The sequence below is a fragment of the Trichoderma asperellum genome, chromosome 3 (genome assembly GCF_020647865.1).
Source record: "Trichoderma asperellum chromosome 3, complete sequence".
Lineage (NCBI taxonomy): Eukaryota > Fungi > Ascomycota > Sordariomycetes > Hypocreales > Hypocreaceae > Trichoderma > Trichoderma asperellum.
In genome coordinates this window covers 1,064,936-1,090,154 of record NC_089417.1, presented here as the reverse complement: position 1 = coordinate 1,090,154, position 25,219 = coordinate 1,064,936, and the positions used below count along the sequence as shown (strand labels likewise).

Genomic DNA, 25,219 nt, shown 5'->3' with positions numbered 1-25,219 from the left:
TGCGGCTAGCTAGCTGCGCGTCTGCCCACCTTGAATCTTTCCAAACGCGAGAGCGCCTCTGCCTTTCCATTGCCCGCGCGTGGTGCCTCTCTCTTTTTCCATCCCTTCTTATCCCTCTGGGACTTTTTTTCTACTTTACTTTTCTATTAACTGTCTTGTCGATACTTCTTCGCAACGCCGTCACGATGTCTCTTTTCGGCGGACAGACGACCGGCTCATCGCTGTTCGGCCAACCCGCGCAGCAACAACAACAGGCCCAGAGCAACACCACAACGACAGGTGGAGGAGGTGGTTTGTTTGGCGGTGGCGGTGGTGGCGGACTGTTTGGAGGCGGGCAGCAACAACAGCAACAGCAGAAGCCTGGGGGCCTCTTTGGATCAGCAACAACAACTACACCACAGACTGGCGGAGGTCTCTTCGGATCAGCCACGACAGCTACACCACAGGCCACCACAGGCGGCTTGTTTGGACAGGCGGCGACGACCCAGAACCAGCAGACTACTACAACCGGCGGTGGCCTGTTTGGAAACACCCAGAATGCAGCCGCGCAGCAGCCAAAGCCTTCGCTATTCGGCGCCTCAACACTGACCGGTCTAGGTGGTGGCACTACAGCCGCGAAACCGTCTCTGTTTGGAGCTGCGACAACTGCCCCGGCTCAGCAAAGCACGGCCTTGCCTTTGGCGGGTGGTCTTTTGGGCGGCCAGGCGCTGACTGCCCAGAATAACAACACGACGAGCGCGGCAGCTCAACCCGCAGGAGCCTACTTCGACAGCCTCTTTGCGAAGACCCAAAAGGCGGGCGTTGTTAATTCCAATATGGAAGATCTCCCTAGCCTGGAGCTGGGCTTGGGCGACTTGCGCCATCGCTTGAGAAAGCTGCAGTCGAAACAGACCGAAAGAGCAGATGGAAAGGCTCACTACCTTCTCGCCGCCTCGGGCGTGGATCCTAGTACTGCGGCTAAAGACCTCGGCTTGCTCGATATTCAAGGCGCACGAACCGAACGACCAACACACGGTTATCCCCCGGCTGATGTCGACGTCGAAACCTATTTGTCGAATTTGCAAACGAAAACGACCCTTAGCATGATTCAAGATGGCTTGGAGCGGTCATTACGCGATTTCGATAACTTCTTGGAGGATAATGTGGCTATGGAGTGGGATGCGCAGCGGAAGCGTATTTATCAACATTTCGGCATCAAGCCTAGAGAGACCTCAGTAACAGCTGGTCGCGAGTCTCAGGGTGGATTTGGAAAGTCTCGACGTGGAAAGACTCAAGGGAGCACTCCACGCGATGCTCGCAGCAGCACGTTTGGTACATCTACGTTCCAACGGTCTGTTATCGGAGCGCGATCAAGGATTGGAGCTCATCAATCTGAATTCGCCGACGTTGAACGGGCTACGGATGGCGTCAGCAAATCAAGAAATGAAGACCAGGCCCTCCGTGAACGACAATCGAAGTTGGCCGAAAAGGTCCGCAGCCTTAATGCTTCACGTCTGGTGGGACGCCCTTATCCCATCTTGGCTGAGCTGGCAGAGATTGAGCAAAAGTCCCACGAACCCCATGCACCTCACATTGTGGAGGCCTATCGAGCCATGATTGAGATCGTTGGTGAAGATGCCGATGCCGAGACGTCGCTTAACGGCAACACTGCCAAGGAGCGCCAGTTCGCCGAGATGTATCTGGATGAAAACCCCAATTCTCAGCTTTCAGTCGAAATGAGGAAGCGCATCTTGAGCGGCGCCAACGCCTTCCTCGAGAAGCAGTTCCTTCGCGAGGTGGAGTCGCTCATTGCCAAGCATCCTCACGAGGCCAAGCTGGGTGGTCTGCCTGATATCACTAGTAAGATCAAGGCATACATCCGCTTGCGATCTGCCAGGAAGGACTTGGTTCCGGACAACACCGAGCTTCAGCAAATCCATGGCGAGTATGTTTGGGCCATCGTTTTCTATCTGATCCGATCCGGTCACGTAAATGATGCTGCCAAGTATGTCAACGATAATAGCAATCACTTCCGAGGAATTGATCGCACGTTTTCGACCTATCTCAACAACTATGCTGCCAGTGAAGATCGCAGAATCACTAACAGGAAACTTCTCGACCGCTGTACAAACGAATACATCCAACGATCCCGAAATGCCCCAGAGAACACAATCGATCCCTTCCGCATGGCCTGTTACAAGGTCATTGGTCGGATTGAGTTGAATAACCGCAATCTGGATGGCCTCAACACCGATATTAACGACTGGATTTGGTTGCAGTTCAACTTGGCTAGAGAAGGCGACAAGGCGCTGGAGATGGCTGGAGAATCGTACGGACTGGCAGATCTCCAGAATAGCATTAAGGAGATTGGCCAGAAGCACTTCCCCAAGACTGCCTCTGACGATAACAACGGCAGCTGTGGCATGTTCTTCTACCTGCAGATCCTGTCTGGCATGTTTGAGGATGCCGTTTCTTATCTCTACCCATTTTCCTACGTTGATGCAGTTCACTTTGGTTTGGCTCTCGAGTTTTACGGTCTGCTTCGCCCCAGTGACCCGATATCTGCCTCCAACGACTTGCGCACGCACAGCATCAAGGGTCTTCCACAAATCAACTTTGGCCCCATGATCGGCTACTATACTCGAGATTTCCGAGCTGCTGATGCTGTCTCCGCGGTTGACTATCTCACACTGATCTGTCTAAATGCGGATCTCGGCGGAGAAGCCGGAGAGCGTCATAGCGGCCTTTGCCACGAGGCATTGCGAGAACTGGTGCTGGAGACCCGAGAGTTCAGCAAGCTCATTGGAGACATTCGACCTGATGGCCGACGCATTCTGGGTGTTATCGAGGGCCGTGGCCCGTTGATTGGCCTCGATGGCCAGGACGACTTTGTCAACACTGTCACTTTGCAAGCTGCCAGCTTTGCTGATGAGAATGGTCGAATTACTGATTCGGTATTGCTCTACCACCTCGCCGGCGAGTATGACGCAGTGGTGGCTATTGTCAGCCGTGCTCTTAGCGAGGCTATCTCTCTGGAAATTGGAGAGGACCCGATGCGCCTAATGCCCGTCAAGCCAAGGGGCGGCAACACCCAGGAGTCAGAGCAAGGCGGCAGCCTTAGCTTGGCAGCCATCGACGACCCTGTTGAGCTGGCCAAGACGATGATGACCATGTATGAGCGGGACGCAATGTTCTACCGCAACATCCAGGACCAGAACAAGATTGCTTGCCGCGTTTTACTTGAGATGAGTGGCATCAAGAGCTTGGTGGAGGCTAGCCAGTGGGCTCAATGTCTTGATGTAAGTTTTCAATTGTGATGCTATATATCCTTCTATTGTTTTATAACTTGTTGATGCTAACCGTTTATTCTTCACTAGAAAATCCGTGGCTTGGATATTCTCCCTCTGGAGGCAGGCGGCGACGCCAGCACAATCCGTGCCTACGCTTCTAAATTCTCTAGTCTCTCGCAGCCAGTCTCGATTAACGTGCCTAATCTGATTATGTGGACCATCATCAGCTGCGTCAGGCAGAGAGAGCAGCTGGTCAATGGACAGTTCAGCGGCAACGAGGGCACCAGGAAGATGATGGTGGAGCAGCTGAAGCAGATGATTTTGGATTTGACGACGTACACGAGTCAGCTGCGGTACAGGTTCCCGCCGCATCTGCATGAGGCTCTGGCTAGGGCGTCTGCGGAGTAAAATATGGGAGGTTTGAAGGGGGGAGAGAAGATAGAGCATAAACGAGAGAGATTGGTGATGACTTTGTTGATATACTTATGATTAGGCAGGCCTCAGTGAGCTGTGGGCATGAGATGGATGTATGAAAGGGTTTGGGGGTTTATTAATGGAAACAGTCCGGATCTATTCACACTACTTATAGTAATTGAAGATGGGCTCTTTTGAGTTAAAATTATTAGAGTTGGCCTACTCTTAAGTAGAAGCGCCTCTAGTCGGATATTACATTATTGCTTCTCGCGGGAGGTGCCTCCATATGTTAAAAAGTATCAGAGAGCCCATGCCAAGATAATCTGCAAGCTGGATAGCGTATCAGTACAAGATCTGTCTGCGTAGCATCCTTGATACATACTAGTTTTAGGTCCTTCCAAAGGCCCTCTCCCTCAATATACTGTGCTAATCTTGTGCTTGCCTCGGTGCTGTCTGTTTCTTCTTTGAGGCATCTGCTCCACGCAATAGCCTTGTCTAGAACCTTGGCCAACTTCTTGGGGGGATGTCAGCTTTTTGCCTGATCAAGGGGTCCGCTTTGGGCCAAGTACATACGCAAGGAATAAACACCGTGCTAGGAGATGTGCTATAAAACTTTAGAAAATTTTCAATGAAGTTGGATTCATAAAATGCGTCGTAAAATTCGTGAGCTAGTCATGGTTGAGCCCAAGTCAGCCTGAAAAACATACATGTATACAGAGCAAAATCACTTACTGATATCGATGTGCACATTATCTAGGCCCCAGAATCTAATTACGCTCGGCTGGCCATTGATTAGTGAGACCCCTGTGGGCAATCCTGGATCTAAGCTTATGCCTGCAGTGTGTAATCGTCCACCATAGCGTAGAAGTGTATTCGCTGTAGAGAAATTTCCCTCACAAATGGCCCAGTAGAACGGCGTCCTGTAAGAGTCGTCCACAGTGTTGACGGCAATATTATCAGCTCTTAACAGAGATTCCACGATGGCTACATTACCTCCAATTGCGGCCAGCGTAAGCGCCGTGGCACCTTCTGGATAGTCGTATCTGACGGCAACATCAGTCAACCAATATCGACCATTATTATTAAGCCAATATCGGGCACAAAGATCGGCTCCGCGTTCGAGGAGCATCTTGGCCATTGCTACATTCCCAGTCATAGCAGTCGCCATTAATGGTGGCAGATACTTGGGACACTGAGAAGGCTCTCGCACTACCTCGGGGCGGGTGTTGACGTCTGCACCATGTAATAGCAGTAAATCGGTCATTTCGGCGTGGCCGTTTGTCACACTGATTATTAACGCAGTTGGGAGGAGTTTCGGTTGTCGGAGAGGCTTCCTTTTTACTCCGGGATTGACTCTGGCGCCATGGTTATCATCCAGTAAGAGGTCCGCGGCCACTCTCATTCTGTTGTTGATTGCTAGACCTAGTGAGGAGAATTCGCCAACAACAACTTCTGTTGCGCCTCTTTCCAGCAATGCTTTGGATGTCCCTTCATGCTTGGCTTGCAGTGCGAACCATAGAGCATCCTCTCCAAACCTCGTCGTAGCATGTATATCGTGACCATGATCTAAGCAGTAGTCAACCATACTAGTAAGCCCAAGGAAAGCCACGAGGTGGAGCATCGTTAATGTGCCTGAGACTTGTTCACTGATCTCGTCCTCTTCACTATCCGCGTCTTCTTCACTGTCCTCATCCTCTTTCCAGTCTTCTTCCTCTTCACTGTCCTCATCCTCTTTCCAGTTTTCTTCCTCTTCACTGCCCTCATCCTCTTTCCAGTCTTCTTCCTCTTCACTGTCCTCGTCTAGATCGAGTATAGTAGCCATTAGTTTGTTGCCCAGAAAGGCGGCAGTCATCTGACTCATGATATCAGGGACTCTCGTCTCATTGAAGCCTTTGCGCCAATGGTAAGCCCAGTGTCTCTCAGCATAACTCAAAAATGGATACAAGCCATTATGTTCTTCATAACCGTCATAGTACCAATATATATATCTGACGCCCCAGCCGTATCGAGCTAACTTTAGTTGGATGTCTGTAAATGAGAGATAACTGATGCAAGCTTCAGCGATGCCTTGGTGTACTTTTTTCATGGCATATTTGGAAGTTTTTGGAGTTGATAGAAGGTTTCCCATAGTCTCCGGGCCTTCTAGGCTCCATAAGCACGTCATATTTTGATGCAAGTATTCGAGAGCTGTATGATGCAGCAGTCTAATGACGCCGCTTTCCTTCTCAATCATCACTAGCCCCGTGCAAACTTCAATCATGATAATTGAACTTTCGAATCCTTCTTCGTCGGGCAATGAAGTGCTACCGCTTCTAATTGCCAAGGCGTGACGAAGCTCCAAGGCTGTGATTTCTCTCGCCGAACAGGCAAGCCATTGAAGAACACGTCGTGCTAGCTGTTGATGCTCACTTTGTTGGCCGCGAATTCGGTTAATGGTTTTCTCATATGCCTGTTGGAATGCAAGAGGTCCCCTAGGAAGGATCTTGAGCGTTTTGATGATCTCTTCACGCGTTGTTTTTGCTCGGAGTGAATCCACGTGGAATTTTGCAAGGAGGAAGCTAGAAACCCTTCAGTCGAGCTCATAACTGGTAGTAACAATAAACTTACATTCCATCAATGGCATTGGTTATTTTCGCTATAATTTCTTGTTTGAGATAGGTTTTAATCTCATCACGTATATCGAGATTTTCATCGCTCAGAATTTTAAACTCTGATAGACGGCCTCGAATATAATCTTGCACATCTTCACTATCCGCAGAAATTTCAAGGAACAGCCCGTTTTTAAACCTCTTTTCAACACTCTCACTTGGCCGTGTAGTGGCAAAAAGTTTTGCTTCTGTATCCTGCAGAATTGTGAATATTTCTAGTAGGAAATCATCGGTGTTCTGGCATTCATCCAATGCGTCGATGACGATGAACACCTTTTCAGATTTGTCGCTTATTAGATGTTTAAGGACTTTGGAGAACTCTGAAATATCTTTATCTGAACGCGAAGCAGCCGGTATCCTCCTATATTTGTCTTGGAGTTTTTCGATAACAGCTGGTAGAGAAGGCTCGTCTCGGACCAGCTGCTTCACAAGACTGGCAAGGATGTCGATGGTTCGTTGGCTCTCTTTCCTGATGAAATCAAAATAAATGATTGCCAATCTCACTTTTTTTTCATCGCCTAATGCATCATCACTGGACTGCCAATGCTGGAGATGTTCAATAACAGCGGATGTGAGAATTGTTTTCCCAGCCCCTGGGTTTCCTGTGCATAGCAGAGTTTTCTCATCTCCGTTTAGGAATTGTTGGAAAATTTTGTCTTCAAAAGTCCGTTTTCCAGATCCTGGGCTTCTTTGGCTTAGATGCTCATGATGCTGCGCATCATAGTTGACTGGCGTGAGCCATTCAAGGATTTCATTTCGAACACGACGCTCCTGATTCTGATGGATCTTTTTCACGTCTTTAGATATTTTACCGACTTTGGCAACAATAGCTAAGAAAACAGTTGTTAACACAAATCTTTTGATATATGGGCCATAGCTCAATATAACCTAGCTATCAACACTGGATTTCGTTTCAAGCTCTTTCAAGAGCTGTTGACCCATCCATGATGCAATTTCCATCTTGAATTTGCATAAATGGTCTTCACTTGTAGGAGTTGAAATTGCTAGAGCATTCGTGGGAAGAATTGGGCTTCTTACTTTTGATGTTATCCATCTGTTTCACCTCATGTGCAGAAATTACCGAGAGAAGCTCTTTCGCAAACGCAGCCGCGGTGGCTGCTGCATATCCTTGCCAGGCGTCGTTCTTATGAGAATCCGCATAATCGCTGATACCTCGAATTATAAGACAAGGGAAACTATCCATCAGCCCTGCAGCTTCCATCTCTATACACAGAACATTGCCACCAAGGTCGCGGTTTAGCTTGTCTCGAAGGATGGCATCTTTGACAACGTTGTTTCCAGAGGCAATAAGACCGTAGTGAACCTCGACACTATTTCTTCGCTTCCGTTTGCGGCTTTTTGCAACATCACAGGAAACACAATTTTCTTTGTCTAGTCTTGGTCGCCCGTCCTCAATTGGGTTGACTTGATGATGGTTGTCTGATGCGAAGAGGATGTCCTTGAGTGATTCACACCGGGCATATTTTTGCTTCAACCTTGGCCACCTTGTTATCATTTCGTCGACGTACGTCTCAATACTGGACCCTTCCATTTCATGCTGTGTCTCCAAGCGGTGCAGTGCTGTTAATAGAGTACGCGGGGGATTATTCAGCGACCCAGTCCGCTCAAAGCTGCCGCCCTCTTTTGCCTTGCCCATATCCCATTGAACCACGCCCGGGAATGAGCTTGTCGGTGTGCTAACGACAACGTCTCCCAGCCGAATATCGTGATCATCAGTAGGAACGCCCCCTCCAATGCCAATCATCAGCCCGAATTTCACCGATGGAAAAGAATCGAGCATCTGGGCCGCCACAACTGCTGCGGAGGTGGTCCCCTGCTTGCCTTTTGGTAAACAAGCTATGACGATATTGTGCTTTCCAATAGAACCAAGCGTATAGCTGTTTTCATCCCCTGAAGGAATGCTGAGCGGCTCATGTTTCAAGTCCAGCATGGCCGTTGACGCTGTTAATTCTGTTGAGAGCGCACACACCCATCCGACCGTGTAGTCATCTCGTGTGAAGATAGGAGAGCTAGATGTCTCCCCCATGTCGCAATAATTGCATAAATCGTTATTCGAGTAGAAAATTATCTCTAATGTGTAACGTGAAATTGTAAGAAAGCCAAATCGAAGCTGGTACTACTCTTAACTGAAACGATGTTTGCAGCCTGATTGTTGGCCTGAACATTAACAAGGATCTAAGTCAGCCTGGCTGCGGGGAGGTTGTGCCTTGTCTAATTGCATGTATCTATTGGTACGTATCCAATCGGGGAGGGGAAAAATAAGGACCGCAAAATAAGGACTGTAAAAAAAGAAAAAGAAAAAGAAAAAGAAAGAAAAAGAAAAAGAAAGAAAAAGGAAAAGGAAAAGGAAAAGGAAAAGGAAAAGGAAAAGGAAAAGGAAAAGGAAAAGGAAAAGGAAAAGGAAAAGGAAAAGGAAAAGGAAAAGAAAAGAAATTACACACATAAGAAAAAATAAGAACATGAAGATTTATAAGAGCCCTATCGTATCATATACAAGCAGTAGAGACAGCGGAATACATTGTGGGTAATAATAGAGCTGTGTGCTTATAGTTGTAAGATTCCCTGTCTATTTTTTTTGCTCCCCGCGTGGTACTATCTACAGAAAATTCCTCATTGAATTGAACGCCGATAAAAACATTGAAGTCAGGCTGCGCGGCCGTTACTAAATCGAGCCTGTCTTGCAGCAGTAACATGCCAACGTATGTACCAATACATAACCCTCTTAAGCAACAAAGTACGAACAAGAGATGTTTTAAAATACCTACAGCGGTGAATACAAGTAGATATAGATCTACATGGGTTGAAATAAGGATAGCGTATCGAAGTATAAACGTTTATTAAATGGAGCTTTCTAGAGCATTCAAAAGCAGTGGTAATCGATAATCTTACTTCTCGTAAACAGCGTTGCTTATAAGCCTTTCAGGAGGGTTAAGATTGTTTTGGTCTCGTATTAAGAAACCACATAATCACAGTCACTTACATAAAAAAAAAAAAGGTATTTACATCTTCTTGCTCAACAAGAGCTATTATAGATTCATGAATTTCCAGAAAAAAAAAACGCGTTTGCCCCTTGTTATCTCACTCTATTGCCGAGCACATAATATGCATTCATCTAGTGGCTTCTCAGCTGGCACTTGAATGAGTAGCAGGGCATAGCAGATGCCTAGACCCAATCCATCGCTTTGCAGCACCGAGCGGCTGCAAAGTGGCTGCAGTGGCAGTCACAAGTAGGTACGGATGCAAATGGAATTATACAGGCGCTAAATCCAGAGTATCAAGAGACTCAATCCTTGATGCTGCCACTAGTGCCAGTTGGCTTCGCGGCACGTGCCAGCCGCTAGCGTCTTTCCTGACTCGCAATATGCTCTGGCCGCCCGCCCTCCTGATTCAGCAAGCGCCTGTTCATAGGCCAGCCGGATGTCAAGGAGTCCAACCACGTCCATCTCCACCAACCAGCCCCATGCAGCAAAGCTCGTCCGTGTCTCGCGACGCCCCTTGCTGGCCTGCCATTGACAGAGTACGAGGCAGAGGTACAGAGTTCGGAGGTGCCTGCCACTTTTGCCTTTCTCGCTGCAGCTGAAGCTGAGGCTAGGCAGCATCCAGGCCGATTAGTTGGTTCAGGGACGCCGGGGTGGAGAACCGTCCGGCTACGGAGCAGCCCATCTTGATCAGCTCACCCAGCCCTACGCCGGATCGCTTTTCTCGCCAATGATACCAGGACACCACTAACACAGATATCGACACCCACGCGCAGGTACCGTTACGTCAGACCCCCGAGGCCCGGGTCCGGGACAGGCTCCGGGATAGGCTCCGGCCCTTCGGCGGACGTGGAGCATGGTTGGCCGGCCCGTTGTTAGCTGCCGTCCAAATACTAGTATCACCACCTATTCTTTATGGACATCGGATCCGCTAGACGGGGCAAGTCGAGTCCCGTAGCAGGAGACTCGGTCGACAGTGGCAGCCCCATCGCCATTGAAGCCGTCAAGCCTGAGTCTTCGGCCACCGCATCACCTTTAGCATCCGCAACAACGGCGAATCTCAATGGCACAGCGGCGGCTGGGGCTTCTGGGGCCTCCGAGCCCATGGAAACCACGGAAACAGACGAGGTAGAGACTGTGTCCAAGAAGAGGAAAACCGGCACGGGAAGCAGAGGTGTTGCAAACTTGACGCCAGAACAATTGGCTAAGAAAAGGGCAAACGGTAAGTGTTTGCTACGTCTCTCCCCCTTACAGCCCAGCCCCTTGCCCATCACGGAATGTTTCTTTTCGCATCACCACTTTTGGAACTACTGCACCTTTATATGTACTTATTTGATCAGATGGCTCGTACATCTGCCAGCGTGTTTTATACGCCTTTATATATCTCTACATGCTGTATTACTTGTAACTAACGGATTTGATCTCTTTCTTTCATTATACAGACCGTGAAGCTCAACGGGCCATTCGAGAACGGACTAGGAATCAGATTGAGCGGCTCGAGAAGCGCATCCAGGAGCTTGAAAACCAGAAACCCTACCAGGATCTCCAAGTCGTAGTGCGTGCCAAAGAGGCGATAGAGGCCGAAAATGCCGAAATCAAGAGGCGGCTCGCCACCATCATCAGCATGCTGCAGCCCATAGTTGGTACAAGTAAGCTCTAGCCTCGATCGTTATTAACACGCGTGTGTGCATTGATTCGATGAGTCTAACAAAGGCAGGCATTGCTGGTGTACCATCCGCGCTTCCATTCGCTGCAGCACCTCCAGCCGTGCCGGCCACGAGCACCGTCCCTTATCATCCCGCATCTCCAGCAGGGGGAGCTCCCGATCCACAGCACCAAGCAGCTCAACCGCCTGCACAGACCTGGTCAAGTGCTGGTAGCAGCTCGTCTCCACCGCCTCGTCGAGTTGGCCTGGCTGGGCCGACTGACGAGGGCACACGGATTCTATTAGAGCAGCAAGGCCACTCCCTTCGACACGGTTTGGATTTTGGATCCGGCCGATTTGATCTCAACGTTGTGCTTGACCCTATCCAGGCCATCCCGAAGCTACAAAGGGGCCGTGACGGAGCACAAGATACTGGTGAATACCACCACGTGGCTATGAAACATGACTGGACGCAAGTGAACCAGGAGTTTCCACGGCCTACATGGGATTCGCCTATCGCCATTCCCTCACCTGGTTCTGATCCAGCTTCTGGAATACTGCCAAAGCCTGTTACAAGTCAGCCGGCGCCTAGTTCTGGCCCGGGCCTTGACGGCAACGCTCCAATTATCCCAGCAGTTCCATATCCTGATGCACAACCCGCCAATACCACAGAACCTATCCCTCTATATGCGCGACCTTTGCGTAACTGCGAACCTACTTGTCCACTGGACGCTCTGCTTCTTGACTTTCGCAGCGAACGTCAGCAGCGCGCCGCTGAGGGCTACGAGCAAAACGAAGTAACCGGTCCCCGGTATCCATCTGTTTCTTCTCTGCTCAACCCGGCGAATAGCCAATACAGCCACCCAGTATCCAAGGTCTTCACAGATATCCTAACCAAATTCCCCGAAATCTCCGGCCTGCCAGAAAAGGTGACCATTCTATACCTCATGTTCATTTACATGCGATGGCAGATATCGCCAACAAAGGAGAATATGGAACGCTTACCGGAGTGGATCCGCCCACTGCCATGCCAGCTCGACATACCGCACCCGGCATGGATGGACTACCTGCCATACCCCGAGATGAGAGAGAGGGTCATTCTGGCTAACGACCCCTCGATTTTCTACTTTGACAATTGGTTTCTTCCGTTTACATCCACCTTCTCCATTTCTTGGCCTTACGAGGAGGCGCATACTTTGCTGAGGAATCCGGATTCTGATGAGATTATGATTAATCCCGTGTTTGAGAGCCATATGCGCAACTTGGATAATTGGAAGGTGGGGAGAGCGTTTGCTGAGGCGTTCCCCATGCTGGTCGATACGTGCAAGTTTTGGGACGGCACGAATCAGCAGCAAGGCCCTAAATAATTTTCTTTTATTCATCAAGGGAATCAGGGAAGGCAGGAGAAAATAAGGAAGATAGAGGCGGAAGGATATCAACCAGGAATTTTTGCTACGTATATACGGCTTGTTTGGGTTAGAGACTTGGGTGGATCACTTGTGAGGATGACTATTGTGGCATTGGCGCATCATACATACGGAGTACTCATACATGCTATATACGACTCACATGCATTGTAGCATACTTAATGTAACTGTTTATTAATACCTCATTATATCATATCATACAATCATGATTCCCACTACATTGATTCCTTCAAAGTAGAATCTCTTGTTTTTTGTGACCTCGTAGCCAACGCCCTTGTATCCAGTATTCAAGTAGATATCTTCGTAGCAAGTCATTAACCAGCTGAAAACAGCACATGCGATGGTTTTTCTTTATATATTGTTAAAAAACAAAACAAAAAAAAAAAAAAAAAGGGGGGGGGGGGGGGGGGGGGGGGGGTGTAGAAAAGGCCGCGAAAGGGCAAATGCCGGCCAGAAAATAAGAGCCAAGGCTAAATAAAGAGTAGAATGTCGTTTCCTATTTGCAAGGAGATTGCAAAGTCCAAAGTTTGGCCAATTCGTATTTTTGTTGCAGCAGTGATTGCAAGGCACGTAGAATAAAAGAAACAAGGAGGGAGAAAAAAAAATTATGTAGCGCGCTCAGTAAACTGATTAACCTTGGCCGGCACACGCATCTCCCGCAGAATGTACTGCAACGCCCGCAACTTCACAGCATTCCCAACCGAGGCCAGCAGCTCGCGGTTCGTAATGTCCGGCTTCTCCTTCATGACGGTCTCGTAAATCTGCTTGCGCTGCTCCTCGGACAGCTTCCGCGGCTGGCCCGGCCGCGAGAGGCTCTTGTTGTCGCTGCGGTCGGCCTCCTTCTTGACGGTGTACCGGATTGTCGATACGGGGACTTCTGGATGGATCTGGTGTATCCGCTTGTAGCCGTAGCCGCCGTTGTGGAGCTCGCAGATTCGCGATCGCATGGTCGGGGAGAGTTCTTTGCCGCGGCGAGGCATGGCTGGAATATCTAATATTACTGCTGCTGCTGCTGCTGCTGCTGCTTTGTTGTTGTTGTTGTTGTTGTTGTTGTTGTTGTTGTTGTTGTTGTTGTTGTTGTTGTTACAGGAGGAAAGCAAAAAAAAAAAAGGCGTCACAGGAGAGGACCGTTTCCAACCCCCAAAGGGCTGCCTTATACTAATTATAAATGTATCAAGCAGGGGATTACAACAGCAAGCTTCCCTTTTCCCTTTAGCTGCAGGGAGCTATGCCTTAGCCGTGCGGGCATCAGCCGCGGAAATTATTTAAGCTATAATAATTATTCCGGCGCAGTAGACGAGTTACCTATATGGGGGAAAAAAAAAAAAAGGTGTGAAAGCTGTAAAAGCCATTGATAAGCCTTGTGAAAGTTATTTGGCTGTAAGAGATGTTGAAAAAAATAATTACAATTTTGCGTTTTATATATCACTATAACCTACTATTTCCTATGAAATAGTTGCTCTAATTTCGTAGCTTTTGTTTGCTTTACAACAGGCTTTCGTACTTCTTACAAGGTCCGTGGAGTAATTATTCGGCGACTCTCTCTGTTTAAAGGCCCCCCGGCACCCCCGGAGCAATGTATGTTATAGCAAATGCCCTATCCAGTTAGCTCTGATTAGCGGCGTAACCCAGCACTCCGATTGTTGACGTTAGTTACGTTGCTGAACCCATTTAGGCATGATGAGATCTGAATGGCATCTCTTACATGGTAGTAGTTGTAATAGAGAAAGGGAAAATAGGTAGTATAATGAGATACTAATCCATTCTTCTGTTAGCTTCGCCTAGGGTATGCCGAAATAGGCTAGCTAATGCGAGGACCAGACATATGTCCCAGCCCCAAGTCTGGGCTTCAACCTCTCATCATCAATATAGGTAGTAAGTTGCTTTTTCTATGTCAACACGAGATCACGTGGATTTTCCGAATGTGTCGTCGAGTAGAAAATCCGCCAAAAGAAAAACTTGGAGAAACGCCATGGGCTGCTGTTATCCACAATATTGTCGAGGTCTTTGTTAGCATTCCGCAACGTTTCAAGTTTGGCAATGGGCTCTTATAATATCGGACCAGAATTGATCGCCGTCGAGGCACGATTTCATAAGATTCGTCTCATGCGATTGTGCGGCTGAAATCTATGCACCCAAAGCAGGGCTTCTCAGTATTTGATGTAAACTGAGTGCAATGTAGAGTAGGAACCATATCGTGGATGGTCTCTATATCTGTCGACTTGGGTCTCATAATACATCAGTTCCGGCAAAAGACCCCATCTATACATCGAATAATTTAACAGTTGATAATACAAGTAATCCGTGAAAATAAATGGCTAGTCTTAAAAGCCAGCAACAAGTCCAGACATCCGTAACAACAATCAGCCAGTTCGCCAAAATAAACAAGTCAAATATATTCCTTACAACAATCCGACAGAAAAGAGAGAGAAAAGAAAGATTCATTACCAAATCGTTATTCATCAAAGTTACCAACCGGCGCACATCCAAACTTCCTCAGAAGAGGTCCCCTGGCCACATACAAGCTCGGCATCTTCTCCCCAGGCAGTGTCTGAAACATCATCGCCTTTATCGGGTTCTGGGCGCGAAGGCTCTCCAGGGCGCTGCCAGAGCGCAAGACACGACCGGACCTTAGGGAGAAGAGCTTGACCGTACCGTTATCTTGCGCCGACGCCACGAGATTGAGCTCTGTGGATATATCCCAGCCGATATGGTAATGTGCTTCGTTGCGATAGTCGGGAAAGTCAAGCATGGGGGAGGAAATAGTCAGTCCATTGGGATTAGTTTTGTCAGATTGGAAGAAGCGCGTATCGTATATTGACATGTGATTCTGCAGGCCTGCAACGACAACTTGGTGCGGATTGATGCTGCGGACGTGAGCAATGGACGACCCGTGCTTAACGAAGCTCCATTCGGCTGCCGGCGATCTGAGGTCCGAGATCCAGAGCCGAGGCTGGCGACCACCCGCAAACAGCACGTTGTGATTGCCGATTTGAAAATCTTGAGAGAAGATCTCCTGGGGGTGCCAGGGGCCATGGCGCGCCCTTGCCCGCCTGCCCGGCCGCTTCCTGCGGCCAGTATCGACCTTTGTCGTCGAGTCGATGCTAGGAGGAACGTCATTGGTAGAGATCCAACCGAGCGTTTCATCAGAACGAACCCGCAGGATGCCGTTGCTAGTACCCACAACGCAAAGGAGGTTGGATGATGCTGGCGCAGGTGTGCTCTGATGCACATACCAATGCGGGTTGCTGGAAGGTCGGAATAGAAGTTTACGATAGCCATCAGCTGTTAATGCAATGTTAGCTAGATATTTCAACATAGTTTATATGAGATTCTTAGGATGTCTTCTCAAATCAGAAAGCAACGCATGTCATGGGAGGGGAAAGAGCATGACATACTCCCACCAAGAAGCCAGTGCCGTGCACCATTATGGTCAGTATCAACCGGAGGAGAGAAAACGATCAAAGCAAGGCCATGACCGGGTTCTCGCGAGGTCAGTAGAAGTTTGTGAGATGGTTGGTGGTATTTGATGGAAGACATCTGCGGGCAGTGAATCATCTCTTGGTGCAACCTTGACGGATCTCGCTGACCAGCTGGTATATTTATCAGCCTATTGATGTCCATCGTCAGTATTCTTACATCTATCAAGGAAAGGCCAGAATAATGGGAAAGGATAGAGACACTCACTTTTCATTTATATCGGTATCGACATATTTTCCGACCAACATCTCCTCATCAAGAGCTAAATAGTTGACTTGTTTAGCCTTTCACAGCCAATCAATCCATGAGTATCAGCCAAATCAAGAAAACTCACTGGCATATGCGACAGCCGACTCGGTTCCGCTGTCCTCTCCGCTTACATAGAAGCAGGGCATATGCGGATACGTATTCCAAGTCATGCTCGGTGCAAAAGCAATCTGGCCCTTGTCAGTCAGCTCTCGAGCCCACATCGCCGCCGCAACGTCTCCGTCTTCAGCTCGTCCCCTTCCAGACTCAGCGTTCCTCTGATGCCCCGTCTCACGGGCAAACAGCCCCGAGTTGACAATATCATGTCTCAAGACACTGCGCTTGATATGGTTCTTGATCAGTCGCGCCCTATTGGATGCTTCCTGGGCAACTCGGACTTCAACTTTGCGCCGCTTGACAGATTCAGAGGACCACTGAGCGGACGAGGGCGCAGTCTGGGATTTTTCAATTTTAAAATATTTCTTCTTCTCCGAATCTATAGCGCAGAAAGTTAGTCGATAAGAAGCCCAGGAAAACCGTAGTATAATTACGAAAGTGAAATAGGAAATAGACAGGAAGCTCACCATAGTAGTAGCCCGGTATCTCTACAGGAGCGCTAGCACTCATAGTCTCAAAGATAACTTCGTCCAGTATTTGCGTCGAAGAATTTACGGAGCGGAAATGAAAGATCTTCAATCTTCAAAAACAGCTAGCACAGCAACTCACACCATTTGTGTTCATATAATCAGAATTTTGAGGATGCAAGTGAAAACTCTTGTCGATCTTTTGAAGAAAGAATAACATTTGACGCTGCAAAGAGGCTTCCCAATTATTTTCCTAGCGTATTAATGAGGCAACCTGCCAAAGTTTGGGAAAAGTGGGTCATATCACGTGATATGGCTACGCTGCCATGATCCACTGAATGAAGACGAAATAATAACAACAGATACAGCTCATCATGTAATAATCCATAAACTTCACAACTCTCAAAAAGTAAAATCAACTCTTCACATTAAAAAATTTGTCCATATTACATCAATTTCATCGCACACATCAAGGTGACATTACTTTTACTTTGTCTTCATTAGCTGTCTATTAGACCATCGTAGGGAATGAAGTTTGCCCCCATCCCACTTCAGACGAGTCCATCTTTAGATACGACTCATACAGTACATTTAAAACATTTAAAAACGGAAACATGCAAGACAACAGCCTGCGGGTATGTAATAGAGTGTATTTACTGAGACTTTTCGTGCTGGGTAGAGACACGCTGCAGAGAAACAACTGTAAAAATGTAGAGTTAGCAATCGTGTTGCACGCAGTAGAGAGTAGAGGGATTATAAAACTTACCAAAATCTTCCAAAGATCGCTGCTTCTGGTTCGTCTTGGGGGACTTGCCATGCATGAGGTTGTCGAAGCCTGCGCTTCCCTGGAGGAAGTAGTAAAGACCACCCATGATGGAGAAGATACCGAAAGAGAAAATCCAGACACGGACAACGGCAACAATGCTGGTCTGCTCGCCAATGAACCATCCAAAGACACAGAAGAGAGTGGCAAGGATGTCGACAACCAGAATAGCACCGCTAAGCTGCCATGAGGGGATAGAAGACCAGAAGGGACCGTTGGCACGGGTGATGAAGATCAGCCAGTTCTCAGTGAGGGAGATCTCGAGGAACAGGACCTCATCAATGTTACCAAAGTTCTGGACGATACCGCCGTTCTGGCCACCAGCGTACATGGTGGTAAGGGCAATCCAGGTTCCGACAGCAAGAACGGCACCGAGGAGAACGGACATACCCCAGAGCTTGGGAAGGTTCCACTTGACGGGAGTCTGGGAGTAGGGGGCGTTATCGTAGGCAATAGCGAGGGTAGCAATATCGGCAAAGATGGCAATGAAGACCACCAGCTCAATGTTCAAAGATCGGTTGAGGATGGCAATCCAGAGACCCAGGAAGATCTCCATGTGCAGAGACAGAGCGATACGGTAGACAACGTAGGCGTACATACGGTGGAAGATTTGACGAGAGGTCTTGAGAGCGTCAATGATGGCACCGAGACCAGGGGCAAGGAAGACAATATCGGCAGCGGAACGGGCAGCATCAGAGGCACCCTCGACAGCAATACCAGTATCAGCCTTCTTCAAGGAGGGAGCATCGTTGACACCGTCACCAGTCATGGCAACGAGGTAACCACGCTGCTGGAGAATCTCGACGACAGAGTACTTGTGCTGGGGGAAAACTTCAGCGAAACCATCGGCAGCCTCAACGAAATCGTAGACCTCAGAACCGGGCATGTCACCACCGCCACCGAGACCAAGACGCTCAGCGTTGTAGACGTTGGTGCCGAGACCGAGCTGACGAGAAGTCTCACGAGCGATACCGACGGCATCACCAGTCAACATCTTGATGGACAGACCGAGCTGCTTGGCTTCGTTGATAGTGCGGGCAGTGTCGTGACGAGGAGGGTCAGAGCAAGGCATTATACCGAGAATCTCCCAAGCACCCTCACCACGCTTGCGGGCGACACCAAGAGAACGGAAACCACGGGTAGCAAACTCAGCGACACAGTTCTTGTAAGCCTTGTCAATCTCGTCGGGAATGGGGTGGTCTTCCTCAACAGTCTTGAGAACGAAAAGAGGAGCACCCTTGACACAGGTGATGCGCTCGCCCTGAGGAGACTCGACAACAGCGGTAACCTTCTTGGAGACAGGGTCGAAGGGGTGGAACTCGATAACCTTGTACTTGGACAGAACGCTCTTGGCACGAGGGTAGTACTTGAGGGACTTGAGGAAAGCCTTGTCAATGGCGTCAATACCCTTCTTCTTGCGGGAAGCAGCCAAGCAAGCGGTGAGCATGAGATCATCGGGGTCAACACCCTGGACGGTGTAGGGCTCAGAGAGAGAGAGCTTGTTCTTGGTCAAAGTACCGGTCTTGTCAGAGCAGAGAATCTCGACACCAGCCAGGGACTCGATAGCGGAAAGCTTCTGGACAATGGCCTGCTTCTTGGCGAGGTAGGCAGCACCGACAGCCATGGTGGTGGTGACGACAGCGGGCAGACCGACGGGGACACCAACGATAGTAATAGCCAGAGTGAAGCGCAGAATATCGACAATGCCGTTGGAGCGGTAGAAGGAAGAAATCCAGACGACGAGCAGGGTCAGGATAACCAGGATCAGAAGAACTGTACCAATGCCGTTGAGAACCTCGGTGAAGTGACCAGTGCCACCAGCGGACTGAGAAACGAGAGCAGCGGCGCGACCAACAAAGGTGTTGTCACCAGTGGCGGTGACGACCACGAAGGCCTCACCACGCTTGACAGCAGAGGAAGCATAGCAGTTGTCGTTCTTGTGCTTGTCGACAGCGAGAGACTCGCCAGTGATGGCGGACTGATCGACCTGGAGGAAAGCGCCCTCAGTGACAATGCGACCGTCGGCGGGGATGATCGTACCCTCCTCAACCTGCAGGATATCACCAGGGACAACTTCGGGGGCCTCAATCTCCTTCAGGGTACCGTCACGGAGAACGACAGCCTTGAGAGCGAGAGTCTTCTTGAGTTCTTCGACAATGGAACCAGCCTGGAATTCCTGAATGAAACCGACACAGGCGTTGAGCAGGAGCAGAGCGCAAATGACACCGAAATCGACCCAATCCTGGAGACCAGCAGCCAGAACAGCGGCAGCCTGTAATTCGTAATAGTCAGCACATGGATACACGTATTCGTAAACAACGTTTTAAGGTGCATTTTTGCGTATCGGCGATCGACGGGCGGCTGGGAAAAGAGTGGAGCAGGTGACATCTTATTGAGTGGATCGGCATTCTTGCCCCCCCACAATCATAATATTTGGAGCACAGGGAAACGGGCTTAAACCAGCTCGGCCAAGCCAATTGGGCCAATGAGGCCAAAAGCCGCACAGAGCTCGTGTGGAGCCAGCAATCTAAGCTCAAGGCCCAGCGCGGAAGAGAGCGAAAAACAGGGCATTGGAGGGCAGGGTAAGCCGTGTCGGAGGAACACGGTTTGGTAAGTCGAGTGAGTGTGTGGCAGTGTTGGCGAGAAGCATGACGAGAGAAATCAGGGCAGTGGAGAAAGCAGCAGCCAATGGGTCGCATAGATTAAGTCAAATTGAGAAAAAAAACTCACCTCCATGACGAATTGAATGGGACCAACGAAGAAGCCAAGGAACTTGAGTAGCAAGTTCTCCTTCTCTTCTTTCATTTGGTTGAGACCGTATTTGCGACGGCGGGCGATGACTTCAGACTCGGTCAGACCAAGTCGGCTGTCGGTTTGGAGCATGTCCTCGGGGACGACACGTCCTCCAGTGCTGGGACTGGTCTCATCTTCTTCTTCTTCAAAGGCATGGCCATCCTCGGATTCGAGATCCTCGATCAAGGCGTCAATGTCCTCATCTTCTTCTTCGTCTTCAGCGGAGGCATCCTTCTTGGGAGGGATGGCCTCGGTGGGGGCTGGGCACGCTTCTCGTCGAAGTTGCCCGATTCTATATTCATGTCGAGCGCGGGCGCGCCGACGGCCTTGTCGTCCGCCATGGCCAAGTATTAAAACGATAGAGGCGCTCTGATGCGAATGCTGACTCTGGTGATTATAATGCAATGTGCTGAAGGAGAAAGTCTGGCGAGGGATTGGAGGAAGAAATGACGCGGGGATCCCTCAATTCTTCTCTAGGTGACGCTTGAGAGGATTGGATTATTATTATTAGGGGAAAATAGTAAAGTAGTAGGGGGGAGGATGTAGTCCAGAGGACAAGGGAGAGAGAAAAAGTGGCTTGTAACACCGCACGAAGAGAGGCCTGGGGAACGCTTTAACTCAACGCATTCGTGGGTGAAGAGAAAAAAGGGAAAGAGAAAGCCATGGCTGACCCGGGGCGAGAGCTTCTATTTCAATGGCAGCTTTGCGACTTTCCCAGGGACGAGCGAGACTCTTGCCGCAGGCGCTCTGCCAGCCCACAGTTTTTTGTTTTTGACGGGACCCAGGCACGGCGAAGACTGGGGCACGCCAGCATGGGCCCGTGCTAGGGCGAAAGCGGTACCCTGGAGCTACAACGCACGCAGCCGGCGACGGTGCGGATGATAGCAGGCGCGCACTGTGGGGCCACTTGGGGGCTCGGCGCGGTACGTACCAGCGCCAGCATGCAGACGGCCCCTGTCGCCGTCCCTTTTCCACGGGCACGACAAGTCGCCAATTCCCTTATGGCAAGTTTCTACTGCCTGCTTTCATGCTTGTTTTGCACAGCACAGTATGCCGCTTGGCTTGGCTGTCGCTCTCCCTCTCCCTCCCCCCGTAGCGGCATGTAAGCAAGGTATTGAGGGATAAAAAAGAAACGAAAGAAAAAGAAAAAGCTTAACTGGGCAAAAGCAAGCAAGCGAGGGAACAAGCAGCATCAAACCTTGGCTGAAGATAGATCTAGCCGACCCCTTACTAGTCCTGTAAGGCGCTCTCTCTGCAAGTACAGGAGGCATCAATGGATCTCTTTTCTCCCACCGACTGCACATGCTAGCTCTCGATATGGAGCACTTGCACATGCAGACACGCAGCCGTCCATACGAACGACCCGCCAGCATGCACTGTAAATGTCGGTGGCGGCTGAATGGCCCGCTGCAGTGTCCATCATGGCCTCACCGCACTCGACAACACGACCGAGTAGCACCAAACTGACCCAGGAGCGGACCTCGATAGCCCCAGCGCTGCTATAGATTCCTTGCTAGTCCAGCTGGCGGAGACGCCGCACCCTTTCGGAAATGCTTTGGCGCTGACTGCGACGATAAGTGCTCAATGGCGAGACACTAGGCCTTGTGTGCTACCGTGCTTTGTACTTGGCACAGGCATTCTACTTACTTGTATATGATCAATGCTGAAGTATTGGTGGTGCTAGTGCTACAATCAACTACTGTATATTGCTTGCTACTCCCGTAGGGTTGTCCAGCCTAGCCTCCAGATGCTGTGTTTTGCCGTTTACACACGCGCCTATTACATTTAGACTGCTCTCTGCTCCTATATACACGTATATACTACACGTCATTAGATGCTGCCGTGGAAATGTTCGAAAGTGGGCAGGTTTGTATCCCTCAAAGGCCGCTAGATCAATGCAAAATTCACCCAATATGGACTTGAAGTATGTACCTCTTGGATAGTCTGGTCTGGAAGTGCCGACGTTATTCTGCTGCTTGTGCGGCAGAGCATACATGCGCCAATTCCTTCCAGTGTTACAGCTACGAGTGCTTCATACACATGGAGACCAGTAGCAATAAAAATAGCGTAGTATCCATATCTTATTAGCATCAGCAACAACTTACACAAACGAAGAGCGCAATCACAAAAAGGAGATTGGCCAAGAGAAAATAGTCAAGCGCTTACGAGAGTATCATTGCGACTTTCAAGCGCACTAACCAAGACGTACTATGTGCTACCTACGAAGTAATTAATAGCATAGCTGTACAAAGTAGCAGCACTACCTACTAAGGTAATACTCTCTGAGTACTTTATTCCACAGTATAATAGGTACTTTCTTCTTCTTCGTCTTCTTATGGGCACCAAGGTAGATATGGGGATCGTCCAGCAATGATACCACAAATAGGTCGTAGTCTAGACATTGGTGGGCATTAAATTTCAGGTGGGCTCTGCTCTGCCGTCACCATAAAACTCTATGCCCAACTTTACTTGCAATATCCGCCTCTAGCATCTCCCGCTACGGAGCACTACCGCCGCTACTAACGGTCCTGGCGCTTTCTTGGCTGAACCAATTTGCTGTCGCCCGCTTGGCAGTAATTTGCTCTGCAGCCTAGAATCGAGTCTTTTCTGCTCGTCCTTCGCTTGCTCTTTTTTCGCTGAGGCATTTTCCCATTGCTCGCTTCCCATGATGACAGCAACGCCAGGCTTGGCCTCCCTACTGCTGGAACCCTTCTGGCGGGGGTTTAGCACTCGGCGGTCAGCGAGCCCCAAGCACGGACGGGCCTTGCACGAACCGCACCTTGTTGATGATCGGTGGGCGTTTTTGGACCGACTCAAGCCCCTTGGCCGTGCTTGGGGGCCCAGGCCTGTCGATGTTGCTTTACGGCGTTTGACGCTGTTATCTATGGATGTTATGCTTTTCTTTCTGGATTTTTTTTTTTTGATTTTTTTTTTTTTTATCATTTTTCTCTTATCTCCTCTTGGTGCTCAGAGCCCTGTGCTGTTCCTCGCCACTGCAAAAATATGTTGGCATGCTCTCGCCTAAGCATGATAGCAAGAGCTCCATGCAATACTCAATTTGATTTCATCCCGCCAGCTTTAGCCAATGATACTCGTAATGCGGAATGGTCCCTAGTGCCAAAATCCTAAGCCACTTATTCATCTGTTGGCTTCAGCTTATACAAGTGCCCAATCGGCCGACGAACTAAAGCAGGTACCTGCATTTACCGCAATGTCCCTCTGCATTTCTGCGTACCCCCCACCCCCCATGGGGACACCAGACGGAGCTGGGAAACCATATTGACGCTATCTGGGGCCAAAGACACGACTGCAGCAGTCACCGCCAGCTTTTGCGATAGCGCAGCGGTAAAGTGGAGGAGCGTCGTATGCACCCGAGCTTCGAACGCTGTTCTTCTGCGCTGGCATATGGATTCTATGCACGTCCTGGAATAGGCTGCGAGATTCTTTCCCCCAGCCACCTGCGTTGCCGGCAGTACTGATCGGTTAGGCCCTTGAGCCTCGTACTCTGCCAGCCAATCGGCTTTGTTTTTTCGTCACTTTTATTCGCCAATTGGCCGGACGATCAATGCGGCAATGCCTCCCGCGGTATCGTGGTACTGCGGCTGTACCAGGAATTACCAGCAATTGCTCCCTGCCAAGCCAAGCCAAGCCAGCAGCGGTGCTACTATCAGAGCTGCTTCATCTAAGGTATCCCGCCGGACGGCGTTTCCACTAACTATCACGCCTCTAGAGTACCTGATTTTTCTTATTCATGATGCTTGCTCAACACTAGCTGTTTCATTTCATCAGCCGTGGATCATTTCCCATTCTTGTGCCATTTCCATTCTTTACGACAGCCTACAGAGCAGGATTCCATCCTCCATAGTATGCCAAGATGGGAGCAGCAGAGGTCTTTTGAATACACACCACCAGGCCTTTTTTTTTAAGCTTGTCCCGTGGCCCATCCAGCTGCTGTGCTCGCATTCCTGATACAGTCTCTCTCCCTGTGACATGTCTTAGCTGACAAAACAACAAAGAGTAGGAATTCGGGAATGCTCCCTGCTTTACCGTACCGTCTGACAGGTCGTGCGCGCGTGCTCGACCTGGCATGGAGCAGTCTTGCACCTGCAATCGTAGCTGTCAGTCCGTCAGTCCGTATGCCAAGCCTTGTTTTTATTTACTGTTTTGTTTGTTTGTTTGTTTGTTTGCCCGTCCACATAGGCGCTCCCTCGCAATTTCATTCTTGGTCCAGATCAGCTATCTTCATAGACAGAGCGAAGCACCGATCACGACTCTAAGTGCTGCATGTATTTGATTGCTCTGCGCCTTGGTAGGGAGCGGCATTGACTGCAATCTATGTCCCTCATTCATACCATTCAGACCAGGTGCAGCAGCTGCTGCGAGGATTATCCGTGCCGCAGTGGCATTAAATGGTGCTATCTTCATGCTCTATTACAAACAGTGGCCTGTCATAGGCGGCAGGATTTTTTTTCCCGTTCTGTCGTGCATGGCCTCCGAGCATACCCGTCATTGGATCTCTAAAGTTCAGCATTATGTACCAGGTATTCAATCCATTCAATGCGTTTCCATTACCCAGCTAGTGCTCCAGTGGTGGCTTGCCTCGGGAACTGCCCGTGGCCTCAGTGGTGCTCGCTCCCCTGCGGCGTTTCTAGCGGCCTTCCAGCACGAAATGGCCAAGCCTAGAGCACCGTACGCCACACTGGCCCGAACCAAAGCCGACATGTACCCTCAGGTACGGCACGGCGGGCCACGGCTGAGGCAAGAACCTTTTTTGGGCCCCTCGTGTTTATCTGTGCTGCTAAAACTTTGAGTGTGTTCCGTAGCACGCTAGCCTGAAGGAGCATTGAAACATGGCACTTTGCGAAATTACTTGCTCTCGCCATCAATGTTT

The 25,219-nt window shown here is 49.5% G+C and overlaps 5 protein-coding genes across 5 annotated transcripts; 2 read left to right on the top strand and 3 right to left on the bottom strand.

Annotated features, from left to right (window-relative positions):
• Positions 1 to 49: 49 nt before the first annotated feature.
• Positions 50 to 3,988, top strand: NIC96 (nuclear pore complex subunit). The gene is made up of 2 exons (XM_024900396.2): positions 50 to 3,278; positions 3,357 to 3,988. The coding sequence occupies exons 1-2, from the start codon at positions 186 to 188 to the stop codon at positions 3,675 to 3,677; spliced, it is 3,414 nt and encodes a 1,137-aa protein (XP_024759681.2). The 5' UTR covers positions 50 to 185; the 3' UTR covers positions 3,678 to 3,988.
• TrAFT101_004952 (uncharacterized protein) lies at positions 3,815 to 8,378 on the bottom strand (the record flags this gene model as incomplete). Its single annotated transcript, XM_024900371.2, has 6 exons — positions 3,815 to 4,013; positions 4,066 to 4,197; positions 4,257 to 4,351; positions 4,416 to 6,241; positions 6,291 to 7,161; positions 7,370 to 8,378. The coding sequence occupies 6 exons, from the start codon at positions 8,376 to 8,378 to the stop codon at positions 3,936 to 3,938; spliced, it is 4,011 nt and encodes a 1,336-aa protein (XP_024759682.2). The 3' UTR covers positions 3,815 to 3,935.
• A 1,432-nt stretch (positions 8,379 to 9,810) lies between these two features.
• On the top strand, positions 9,811 to 12,617 carry TrAFT101_004951 (uncharacterized protein). The gene is made up of 3 exons (XM_024901952.2): positions 9,811 to 10,552; positions 10,773 to 10,979; positions 11,048 to 12,617. Exons 1-3 carry the CDS (start codon positions 10,246 to 10,248, stop codon positions 12,340 to 12,342), a joined length of 1,809 nt encoding a protein of 602 aa, XP_024759685.2. The 5' UTR covers positions 9,811 to 10,245; the 3' UTR covers positions 12,343 to 12,617.
• Positions 12,618 to 14,857: 2,240 nt separating this feature from the next.
• Positions 14,858 to 16,755, bottom strand: TrAFT101_004950 (uncharacterized protein; the record flags this gene model as incomplete). The annotated part of the gene is made up of 5 exons (XM_024902589.2): positions 14,858 to 15,687; positions 15,801 to 16,012; positions 16,090 to 16,144; positions 16,217 to 16,624; positions 16,713 to 16,755. 5 exons carry the CDS (start codon positions 16,753 to 16,755, stop codon positions 14,858 to 14,860), a joined length of 1,548 nt encoding a protein of 515 aa, XP_024759686.2.
• A 610-nt stretch (positions 16,756 to 17,365) lies between these two features.
• PMA1 (plasma membrane H+-ATPase) lies at positions 17,366 to 22,995 on the bottom strand (the record flags this gene model as incomplete). Its single annotated transcript, XM_024908287.2, has 4 exons — positions 17,366 to 17,412; positions 17,479 to 19,807; positions 20,266 to 20,620; positions 22,853 to 22,995. The coding sequence occupies 4 exons, from the start codon at positions 22,993 to 22,995 to the stop codon at positions 17,366 to 17,368; spliced, it is 2,874 nt and encodes a 957-aa protein (XP_024759687.2).
• Positions 22,996 to 25,219: the final 2,224 nt, after the last annotated feature.